At 42.2% G+C, this 12,285-nt stretch overlaps 1 protein-coding gene across 2 annotated transcripts in view; it reads left to right on the forward strand.

Moving 5' to 3' along the window:
• Nucleotides 1-719: 719 nt before the first annotated feature.
• APPL2 (adaptor protein, phosphotyrosine interacting with PH domain and leucine zipper 2) overlaps nt 720-12,285 on the forward strand; it is a 38,616-nt gene continuing 27,050 nt past the window's right edge. The window contains exons 1-2 of one of the 2 annotated variants that reach the window (XM_062616316.1): nt 720-939; nt 5,729-5,827. In XM_062616316.1, the coding sequence (XP_062472300.1) occupies nt 886-939; nt 5,729-5,827 (153 nt within the window). In that variant the 5' untranslated portion in view covers nt 720-885. The remainder of the gene's footprint in view (nt 940-5,728; nt 5,828-12,285) is intronic. The other variant, XM_062616315.1, reaches the window with a different exon arrangement.

Below are 12,285 nucleotides of genomic sequence, written 5' to 3' on the forward strand. Positions count from 1 at the left end.
GGACTTTTACAGAAACAGGCATCCAAAAGCAGCGGCCACCCTTCAAAGAGGTGAACATAATGAAGTACTCCTGCCTCAAGCACGACTCTACTTACTTTGAAAACATTACCCTTCTTCAACTAAGCCTCTGAATTAATGTCCAAATGCTGAACTTATCTGACACAATTAAGACACCAGTGAGACGGTAATAAAAACATGGATTTGTACATGAAGCACCAGTAACCCAAAATGCGTCCCTCCTAGCCCCCCCCAAGCGTAGGGATATGGCTGAGTGGGGATTGACCTGCCTGGGGCATTCTACGGCCCCGCAGTTCCCATTGTGGAACTGTCAGTAAAGAAACTGTCAGTGAAGTCCTCCACAAATGAGGACTGCTCACAAGCCTAGGCTGAAAGATGTGTTCTTCCCCTCGTTTCCACCACATCCCACAGCCAGGGAGATCTCCCTCAGCTGAGGGGGGATCCCACAGCTCCAGCTGCACCCCGCTTCCCATCAGTCTACTGTCCCGGGGACGGAGGCAAGCGCACGGCTGCTGCAGGTCATTCCAGTCCTTGAGAAGGAGGGGCTGGTGCAGCCTCCATAAGGGACCTCCGTCCCCACGGTGAGGCCGCCGCGACGCCGGCCAGGCCCGAGGCGCTAATGGCGGCAGGAAGCCTCCCCCCGCCCGCCACGCTCCCTCCCGCTGCCGGCCTTCCCCGTGACTCGCTTCCTCCGGCCGACGGGAACTGGGAGGAGTGAGCTGCCCCCACCCCGCCAGCGGAGCCACCCTGCCGCCGTGCCCCGTTGCCCGTGGAGGAGGGACGCCGCCGAGCCCCGCCGCCGGGGCGTGCCAGAGGGCGTCCGCCGCGCACCCAGCTCCCAGCGCCGGCCGCGCCGTCAGCGACAACATGCCCGCCGTCGACAAACTCCTCCTGGAGGAGGCTTTGCAGGACAGCCCGCAGGTAGCGGCCCGCTGCCAGGGGCGAGGCCGGGCGGGGGGCACAGCCCGCTGGGTCCGGCCGGGACATCGGAGGGGTGACACGCCGGGAGGGTCGGGGAGCGGGGTGTCGACAGGCAGTGCAGGAGGGCGGGCTCCGGGCCGGCGGCGAAGTGGGTCAGGGTGATTTCTCCTGTCGGGATGCTGTGGAGCAGGTAAACAGCACCCGTGTGGCGTCGGGGGAGGGCTTTCCTCTCCTACTGAGCATCTTCAAGGGAAATACAAGCCGTGTCTGCTGCTGGGGGCCTCCGGGGGAGACAGCTATAGCCCAGCGCAGGGGCATGGTGTGAGGTGGTCGGGGCACAGCACCCTTTGTCCTCGCCTCTCTTAGAGAAACTCCTCCTTTGTCTTTTTCCTCCTGTGCCAGTATCTTGGGTAGCTGTAAGAGTTGCCTTGAAGAGGTGAGGTGTGCTGGGGAAAGATAGGTGGGCATGGCTCGCAGCCCTGGCTTCCTCCGAAGTCCCTGAGGGGAAGGGTGGCTTCTGTTCTGTGAGTCACCTGGCCTTGATGACAAACGTGGGCTGAAGGAATGTCACCACCAGTGCGTGTACTCCTCCTCGCTCCCAAAGGAGGTAGTTCAGATACAGGGGCTTCCCATGAGGATAGATGAGGTGGATCCCATTAAAGATGACCTCCTGAAGGAGTCTGAGAAACGAGGAGAGGCAGTTGCCAGCCTTTCCTTCCTCACTGCAGGCAGGGAGGACCTTTCTCACCTGCACCCAGCCCCGTGTAGCGTCCCATACCCCATCGCTTGGAATCATGATCTGACACAGCTGCAGAGACCCCAGAAGAGGACAGTGGATGCCCCATAGCTGCAGTGAAGAACACACCGTGTCAGGATGTTTTGAGGGGGCAGAGAGGTATGAGGCCTCAAGAGCTGGGAAAGGAGTGTGGAAGGAGGGAAGTCGGGGTGGAATAGAGAAGGAAGGGGAAAAGGCAAGAGTGGAAATTGCACAGAAAGATGGGAAAGGCGCGCTTGAAGACACAGTGCAGACAGAAATACAAAAGTAATTGGCGATGCAGGGAAGGAAGAAGGGAGGACAGGGTAGTAGCTCCCAAGTAGCCCTGTGTTGTAATCCTAACTCATCTGATGATGGATGAGGAGGAGGAATGAACAGGTAAGATGCACAGCAGATTGCTGAAAGGTGTTACGAAGTCCGTCATGAGTCATTTTGAAGGAAACATTGGACATGGACCTGTCAGGACTTAATGAGTGTTCGGGCTCATCTTGATCACCTCTTCTTATCCTGATTTTCTACGGTTCTGTGAAATCCCATCATTGTAAGAACAATTTTCATCCTCTGTTTGATATTGTGTATGTGGAATCATCCTTGGAGATTTTCAAAAAGAAAAAGTGTGAGTAACCTGATGTAATGTCAGACAGCCCTGCTTTGAGCAGGGGTTTGGACAAGGTGACCTGCAGAGTTCCCTGCCAGCCTGAATTGCTCTGTGTTCCAGCTTACCAAAATGTGCTAGATAACATTATTAAGAGAAGTTATTAACTTTTTTAGTTAATAACCTCTCCACTGCATTCTGGAGCTGAAGAACTTGACACACAGGGTAAGTGAACTCCTGCACCTCTTCAGTCACCACTTCCTTCAATGATTAAAAATGTAACAGTGGCTGACAGCAGCTGAACAATGCACTGAATTGAACCTGGAGGTCTTCATCTTTCTTCTGACCTGAAATTAGGATTGTTAACATCTCCTTTGTAATTACTAGAAATACCAGGCTCTGTATAAACCTGAATATTTGAGGGATGTTTTGATTTGATTTGTTCATTACTTTTTGTTAAAGTCCTGCAACTTTGGAAGGGAGGGAGGGGTGTTGTTTAATTTTTATACTGGCCCAGTGTTGCTAAAATCTATTTATTTATGGGGTAGTATTTTCCTCGGTCTTTTATATTTGTATTACTTTTTTATTGGGGAGAGCTTTACATACACAATGCAAAGGGTCTCTCTGTGGCCTGGGTGCTACGAAATGAAAGCAGAAAGGAAGTCTCTGTCCCACAGAAATTACAGCATAGCAGTTTGTGGGATTACTTCTATGTGAAGTGACCTGATTCTCCTCTGCTCTGTACAGTCACAGGATTGCAAAGGGATGGTAAAACAAGGATATAACCCTCACTTTGTGTAAACAATGTGAAGGATGTGAATTACATGCAAGACGGAAGAGAATTAGGCCAAAGTTATTTCTTCATCAGCTTTCTGAAATTTGATTTCTCTCTCCCTAACAACATAGTACTTTTGTCTTGATTTATCTCCAAACACTGTTTGAAAAAGGCCATAAGAAGCGCCTTTATTTTGAAGTGTTTGGCCACAAAATATAAGAGAAATTTACGTAAGCAGTCATGCTAAAACCAAGAGAAGTACTTCCATGACAGCAGAAACTTTTTCCTGTGCTGCAAGAAGCTGAGAATAATGATGCTATTAATGAGGCCTCCTAAATGTTAGCTTAATATTTTCACTACAGGTTTATTTCAGCAGCATTAGCTGCTATTCCAGAATTTCTCAAAACAGCAACAACTGAAATATACATGTGCTGGTATTTTCTTGCAGTAATTTAAAATGGTGTTCTTAAATGGAAAAATTTCCAAGAATAACTTCCAAACTACTTGAATCATTAATTGTTTTTATTATTTTTGAACAATTTACTAATAACTGAGGCCAAGACTTTCAGAAATTATTTCCCAGAGTTCTTCTACCTTAATCCATATTTAGACATCTGAAGAACTGAATGTGCAAAAAGTGAGATTTAAGAATTTAGTTGTCATTCCTGTGTTTGGAAACCAGCATGCAGAAATGTGTGATTTGTACCCTACTTTGGACAATTCCTTTATAACTTTCTAGCTTTGACTTGAGGTTTATGTTGGTAAACAGTGTGTTGAGTTTTATCAGTTTTGCCTTGCCTAAATTTATTTTTTTAACCATCTTCATGCCCAATCCATTTTATGTGCTGTTGTAACACAAAACAAGGCAGATGAGCACTGTCAAGATGGAAGATAATTTGTTGACATTAGTTTTCCTTGTTTTAATTCATCATTGAAGGTAAAATATTTAAACCCAGGTATTTTTTAAAAGCAATATGTTTTTAATTACTGAAATAATGGCTTAGTGTGGAAAACTCTCAAAATCATGCCACTGTCCATGTGTTCTGCACAAAGGTCCCTTGTAAGTGGGTTCTTAGTATCCATTTCATTGACTTGGCCTTCTGTCCATTCTTCATTCTTTACATTCTCTTTATTTGAAAACAGTACTTCATATTACATATCTCTTTGCATGCTAAGATCTCAGACTAGTCTCCCAAATGCACTGACTGCCAGTGTTTCTAAGGTAGGAAGTATTGTAGCAGCATAACATGTTAGCAGACTGAAATGTTGAGAGCTTTAGAGTTACTCAAAAGTATGGAAGTACTCACGTGCAGTGTCTAGAACAGAACCCAGTGGCTGACTCCCAAGTCATGACTTTAACTGCTGAGCAACACTCATCTCTTAGCTTAGATCCTTCTTGGCAGAGACAAAATGATAGTTAATCATAGGCCAGGATTTTTTGAAGGATGCTTGAGTTTTTCAGGACAAATATTAAGTCTGGGCAGAGTTCTGCAGGAAGAATAAATGGCTTGGGGAAGTACATATGCCTTCTGTTAAAGTTCCCCTGCTATTTTAAGCTGTCTTAAATCTTGGGAATAAATTTCCCAGATTTGAACTTGTATGCTGCAAGTACATTAGAGATTCCTGTAATAGTAGGATAGATAAAGCACTTGCTCTGTGACAGGACTAATGTGATTATGAAAGTACTGGATTTTGTGTGCCCCTCACATAAGCAGATGAAACTGATTAATGTCATACAAGTTAGCTGTACAGCTGGAAAGACATCACTAGTTAGCATCAAATAGATCGGATTAACTAAAGTTAAGACTAAGGATGGATCATGACCTTGTTAAAGAGACAGCCTTCCCTCTTTCATTATTGTAATGATCTAGCAAATTCTGGCACTCGTCATTATTCTGATTTGTTTCCCATCTCAAGAGCTGTGTCACTAACATAATTCTTTGTTCCTGATGATTCCACCAAAAAAAAAAAAAATGAAGGGAATTCATGTCTTGAAGATACACAAGTCATTATGCTCTTTTTCCCTGCTGTTTGCTGACAAGGATGAGCTAGCAGAATGGAGAAAGTGCAGGGTATCCCTGAACGGGTGTATGCTTCTGCACCTGTTGTTCAGAGAAACATGCAGTTGTTTGGGCCAATTACATCAGCTAGGTTTGGCAGTGTCCCTTTAAGAGTTGCTCAAGACAGTTGAGAGTGAATAATACTGTGTAAATTATCTCATGGAAAGGGGTGCTTTTAATGCACTCTGACATTAGAGAAGTAAAGTGAGCAAGCAGTGGTGTTTGACCCAGAGTCCTTAACGTGGTTTGTATTTCTATAGTCAGCAGGTAGATACTCAGGATTTTTTTACACTCCTAATTTTGTTGGAAGGAATGGCTATTAACTGAAGAAACAAACTGGGAGTCAGGATTTGGCTGGAGCGTTTTATCACTTTGCTTCCTTATGCTTCAGTTTATCCATAATAGAAGGAATAATTTCTACATATTTTGAGATTCTGAATGAACAGAATTATGCAAAGTTTTAAAGACTTACTATTTCTGTTTGATTTGTATTTTTTTGCTACCATCTATGTACAATTGTTTATGATTCTTTTTAATATTTTCACTCAGGACTAAAATCATTTGCTTTCTTTGTTTTGTTGAAGACTCGGTCTTTGCTCAGTGTATTTGAAGAAGATGCAGGAACCCTTACTGAATATACAAACCAGTTGCTTCAGGCAATGCAACGAGTCTATGGTGCTCAGGTAATTTGTCATTTGTATTTCTTTTGTTCTATGTGGAGAAGATAAATTGCTAGTATGATACTCTTATTTACATGGAGGTTGCCAAGTACCTGTACCTCTTGTGGTTAAGATGAGTTGCACAGGTGTTTTTGGTCTGATATCTCAGCCCTTTCTGCCTTGACATTCAGAAGAGTCATGCATGGAAAAAATCTTATTTTTTTTGTCTGTCTCCAAACAATTAATGAAAGAAAAATTGTGATATGTCCTTACCTTCCCATACACTGGAAGGCCAGCCTTGACAAAATTGCTTGTCTGAATGTAGACACAATACACAGATAAGTATTAGTACTGACTTCAGGCATTTAACTTAGATGCTATGACTCACCATTTGGAAGGAACTGTCTATGTCTGTTGGTTACCAAGAATGTGTACACTCTAAGTCATACTGAAGCCGAGTACCTGAAGTAGTCAGTGTGAAAAATACAGGAGCAGGAGCAGAGGGGAAAAAAAAACCCAAACCACTTTCTGAAGTCCTAGAGGACTAAATCCCTTTGAAAGTAAAACTTGTAAGGTAAATTATATCTAATGCTCTGAAAAATATTATTGTAAACCTGAGTGATTTTTCAGTGAAGCTAAGAACTAGGTATTTCAAAATGCCCTGTCTAGGTCTTTAGAGATGTATACTATCTCATAGACTATTTTTTGCAGGTATTTATGTAAGTTAAATACCTGGGTTCCTTAGAAACAACAGCATTTTTATTCTTACACAAGTAAATCAAAGGACAAGGAGAGGTGAGAAGAAGTAGGGTATTTTGAATTTACTGGAAGGCTTCAGTGCCCAATTCTTAGGTTATGAGGAATTAGTTCAGCTATAAAACTGTTGCAAGTGTATGTCCATTGGTGGGATTGTGCTTTTGGGTATTGGTAGCATGACTTGGAAGAGACGTCTGTCCAGGATATCGCTACCCACACCTGAAAGATTTGGAGTGCTTCAGAGTTTTCATGTCCTGTGTTGTGTGCAAATGCAGAGCAATCAGAGCCTTACAACACAACTTAGATACTCAGAAGACAATACAGTGCACATCCAGGGTCTGGAGAGGTGACGTGGAATCAGCACTGAAAATCAGTGATGCGCATTTTGGTAGAGTCGCTGAGCTTTAAGAGTGGCAAGAGTGTGGGCGTGTTGGATTGTAGGAATCCGAGACCAAAGAACGGGTAGGATTGAAATAGATGAAAGAAGGAAATCAGAGGATAAATATGGTTTGATTACGAAGTGTCCAGTTTGTGGACTACGTGCCCCTTTGCTCTGTTGATGCCTTTTTAGGATGGCATTTTAGGAAGTGGTTACTCTGGCCTGTAATTTGTGAAAAAATGCTTTGTTTGCTTCTGTTTGCCTCTTCCTTTTCATCTTGGTGTTTAGCCTTCTCCGCTTCTGTTGCCCTGCAGTTACTACATGTCCTCTTTTTTTCTCAGTGTCTCAGCACATTTGCCCATCTGTACTTTGCAGTCCTACTGAGTTTACTTCTTACTCCCAGCACTTCTTGGCCACTTTCTTCCTGCACATTTCCTGCTTTAGTTTGATCCAAATATTCGGTCACTTGTGAATATTGGATGTGTTCCTTGAAATACATCATCACAGTTTGATGCCATTTTGAGATGGGAGGTGCATAGTAGTTATTTAAAGTCAAGCTTTGTAAGGATGTGGAAGAGGGCACCCTGCACTACCACTGATTTACTGGCCAGTGTTGGGGACTTTACCAATGACACTCAACATTTAGTGTTCTTCATGGTGCTGCTTCTGCTATTTAAGTCTTTGGGAATCACTGTGTCTTGTGACTTCAGTTTGGCTTTATGTTCTCAGAATCCTGTAGTGGCACAAAAATGTCATTGCAGTAAGAAGAAAGCATTAAGTGTATCGTATTAATTGTGTAAGCAGAAAAAAAAAACAGAAACTTTTTGTAATGCTTTAAAAAGTCTTTATTTTTGTATAGACCTAAAAGAATACACTGAAATCGGGACAATATTCTGACTTTTTCTAAAATAAAAATTAAGGTAAATATTTAATTCAGCCATATATAGTGGTTAATTCCCAAGAGAATGTTAGCCAACAGGCTAACATTGATTTCTGACTAATTTTACAGAGCTTTGCAAATATCAGTCTATGGTTTCCAGGAGCCATTTATGAATATTTCAAAGGAAGACACACTTTCCAACTGAATTAACAATTAATTTTTGAGAGGCACATGCTATATGATTGCACTTGCTGTAGAAAGAGAAGTGTAATGGTGAATTGCAGACTGAACATCAATGGAGAGTTAAGAGAAATCTATATCTAATATTTCTTTGCTGTCTAATCACAACCTGAAAGAACAACTTTTGCCGATGATTGTATGTGTTCGTAGGAGATACGTTGTCTGGCCTCAACAGCAGTATGTTAGGAAGTACTTGCTACCAACTTTTTTCATTTTGAGACAGGGCAAGACTTAATAGTGTAAAAGTTGAGAGTATTGAGAAGGCAGGTTCTGAATCTTTTTAATTTCCTGACTTAAACTTTGTCTTTGCAAAGTCATTGTCATCCCCTGCTCTAATTTCCTTACCCATAAAATAGGAAATACAATTGCTGACCTACTTTGAAGCAATGACTGTAAAAATTACTGGAATCACGGTTGTGGCAGTCAGACAAAACACCAGTGGGTTATACCAGTCCACAGTAATGAAAAAAAGATTTTCTGGGGTAGCTTACTAGAAGTTTAGTGTTCCTTGTGATGAAAACTCAGATTTTCCTGTAATTCAAGCCACTGTAGCTCATGATGAGATAACAATAGTTGATGATTCTGAATAGATGCAATGCAAAGTCTCAGGGGAATAGCAATTAGTACCAACTGCATGCTGTTAATTATCCATGTGGATACATGCATATATTTGTCCCAAAACACTGCTTTCTGTGCAGAGCAGCAGTAAGCTTGCAAGTTGACAGCTTAAGCCGCTCTAAACACTTGGATCAGTGCCTTTGAAAGCAATGTGAGAAAGAGAAATTTCCACAGAGCTTTTTAAAACACTTGGAAAAGTAGGAATATTTTTGAACATTCCTCCCTCCCCACCTTCAGTTTTTAAGCTACAGGTTTCTGCTAGGTGCTGGGGACCTAACTTTTCACACTTGCATGTATTTAAGCAGAGCTTCATTTTGCATGCCTCTAACTTTTTTTTATAAGAGTAGGGCAATTGTTGGGATGGGTGTTCATTGGGATGGGCTTTAGTAAAAGGAAGTAGATGGAATGACTTTGGAATGACTTGAAACTGCTTTTGTTCCAGGAGTGGAAGGTGTGATCTTGAGCATGGTATCACAGTGTGTAGCAATGGATATGCTGCCTAGGCACCTGGAGGCAGTTCATGTGGAAGAGCTGGTAACACTGGGCTGCAGCTGTGTGATATACTGCTAGCAGATTGCCTTTGGGTGCAAAGCCCTTAATGTGTGACAAGCCCCTAGTTGCTGTGCAGGACCAGGACAGTGCTCTCGCCTCCTTGGGGGCCCACACCAGATGCACTGGGGTGGTGACTATTTTGCACATGGAGTTCTGTAGTGAAAAAGAGACTGCAGTGCTGCAAGGCAGATGCAATGTATGATGCTGCAATTAAGGAGAAGTCACAGGGACCAAATGTATGAGCTGTGCTCGAGGTGTAAGGTTTGATTGATCTGGCAAGCCTATGTGTGTAATTACAGTGAAGCATTTTTATATGTCTTCAGCAAATAAACCACATCCGTGTGAGTACATATTGTACTTCCTGCTGTAGTTCTCTCATCTGTGCTATGGTTCCCTGAGGTAGTTACCACTTTAGTGGTCTTACAGAGGAAATCTGCCTTACAGAATTTATTCCCGTAGTCCTTCCTCGCAAGCAAGCCCTGATAATGCATCTGGCATTACTGCTGTCTGAGTTCTGTGAATGATGAATTCATTGTTCTGGACATCTTATTACCTGAGAATAGGCAATGCAGCAAGCAGAAGCTGATAGAAAACTTCATTTACTTCAATTGCGTGCTGAGGCTTTTGCAGTGATGTATGAGCAAAGTGTGCCCAGTTCACATTTCTGATTTCCCACTGCCATAGCGAACTATTTTCAGAGCTTTGCCATCATCTCCAGTTCTCCATCACACTATAGAACTGGCTCAGCTGGGATCTTCACTTGAAATAAAATGTCATTTGGAAACTCAAGAGACTGTTGTGTCTCTACTGACTATTACAAGGGATAAACAGTTAAGTAGGTTAGAGGAAAATAAGATGCAGTATTTTGTCATTGGAAAGAGGTTTCGTCTCATGATTCCTGACAAACCTGTCTAGGTACTAGGAGCAGTGATGGCAAAAGAGGAATAAAAAGAAATTATGTTGCCTTTACCAGTATATCCAGAGAGAGAGCAGCATGGGAATTGTGAAGTGTAGTTCTGTTCAGCATATTTGTCCCTATGAACAGTTGTCTTGTGATTCCAGCGTCACAGGGGGGCAAAGCTGCAACAGCCTCTGGGGCTCACTGCCTCTTTATGTCCAGACTTCCAAGGAAACTCTTTACAATTATGGAATAGTCTTGGGTAATCTGCACCATATTACATGGATATCAGGACAGCTTGAATCTGTCCAGGACTATTTTAGGTGGTGATTAACACCAGTGTTACTTCTCTTCCCATATTCATGAAATCTCATGACTTTATTTTTTCTGCAGTACTGCTTGTTTCATCTTCCTGTGTATTGACTACCCTAGGCTGTTAGCTAGGTGTCAAGGTCTCTAGGGCACACATGGATTTTATTATTATGTTGCATAGCTAACCCCAAGTGTTCAGACTTCTTCAATTAGTTCTTGCTAAACTAACAAGTAAACACTGATAGTTTTTCTTTTAATTGCTTTCTTTTCACATCTGAGGGAACAATTGTGTTATCTTTTCAAATTATAAAATATTTTTCCCAAAACCTCATGAAACAATACATTTTAAGTTAGCATTTTTGTAAACTTTCAGTTCCACTGTATAGGAAAAAACGCAGTAAGTTGCAGTTGTCAGCACTGGCTTCTCTGAAATACTGTATATATTACTGTTCAATGTTCATTGTAATTTTGCACCTTTGCACTTCCCGAGGCATATTCACCATATGCTGCTAACAGAGGTAAGCAGAGCATTATCACATGAGAACTAATGTATTTACAAAGCCATGGGAGTTGTTTTTAATACTGGTGATGAACTTGTCACCACGCCTGGACGCGAGTTTATGTTGCACTAAGCAGGATCTGGAGATTTGAGTACTACAAGGAGGCATAAATGTTTGGATGCTCTGCTGTTAGTAATTGTTTTCCAGGAAACTGAAGAGATTCTTTCCCTACTGAAACAACCATCCTACTATAGCTGCTTTTGCTGTTTTACAGCAGAGTTTTGACTAGTATCTTCTATTTCTTGAAGCTCGTAGCTGATCCTTGCTGAACTGTTCACATTTGTGAGGACTGAATGCCATGCTGTGAATCAGCAGCAGGGCAAGCCATATGTTAGCTTCATCTTATAAAGTGCTAGGCAGCCTGAGCACCCTGGTGAGACTTAGCTTCTCTCAACCTTGGGTTCATGTTTCCAAGCCATTTAATATGCAAACCTAAGCCTGTAGGACTGTAATATTTACTAGGTTGCTGAAGAATTCTATGACACGCATGTGTAGACAAGCTTCATAAAAGTAGATAAGCTTCATAAAACTGTTGTATCAAAACCCAGTTCTTTCTGTGCTGTGCCTGGTTTTGGAGGTAAATGTGTTTCCTAGTTCTGAAATGATGAGAAGGCTGCAACTACCTCTTTCAGCCACATGCAGATTTCTCATTTATGGGGCATTTAGCTTTCCCAGATGCAAGCCCAATTTTACTACATACCATTCTGCATGTACAGTGCATGAATAAATACCTTTGCCAGTATCTTGCTTATTTATGTGAAGACAACTTTGTCAGTTCTGTGCCCTGGTTACTAGCAGAGTTTTTAAAATGCCAACTTTAGCCAGAGTGGGAAAGTAGCTTTGCAGGAAGCTTCATTATATTGGGATCGGAAATCGACATGTTGGAATAGTTGTCTGTCTTTAGATGTTAATTTATAGGCTCAACTTAATCCTTTACATGCCCTCAAATCTGGAGTCTGTTAGGTGACTGTCTACAGAAATATCTTTGGACTTAAGTGTACTAGCCCTCAGTTTATTTTGGAAAAATACAAAGAGAGACCCTAAAAAGGGATGGACTGCCTCACACGTAAATGATTAATAGCATGGAAATTTTATTAGGAACAAGTTATAGAAAAATTATACTCTCTTCTGATGATGTGAACAGCTTGTTGAATAAAGGTCATAATGAAAAAGGTGAAATTGGCCCAGAAAAATCACATGCCTTTGTTCTGGCACTAGATCAGAAAATAACAGTTGGACATTTTCTTGCCGACTTATGTGGGGGCAGGGTAAGGTACTGAACTTAAG

Source organism: Pezoporus occidentalis, unplaced genomic scaffold, assembly GCF_034315485.1.
Source record: "Pezoporus occidentalis ecotype Australia unplaced genomic scaffold, CSIRO_AGI_Poc_V1 ctg19, whole genome shotgun sequence".
In the NCBI taxonomy this organism is placed as follows: domain Eukaryota; kingdom Metazoa; phylum Chordata; class Aves; order Psittaciformes; family Psittacidae; genus Pezoporus; species Pezoporus occidentalis.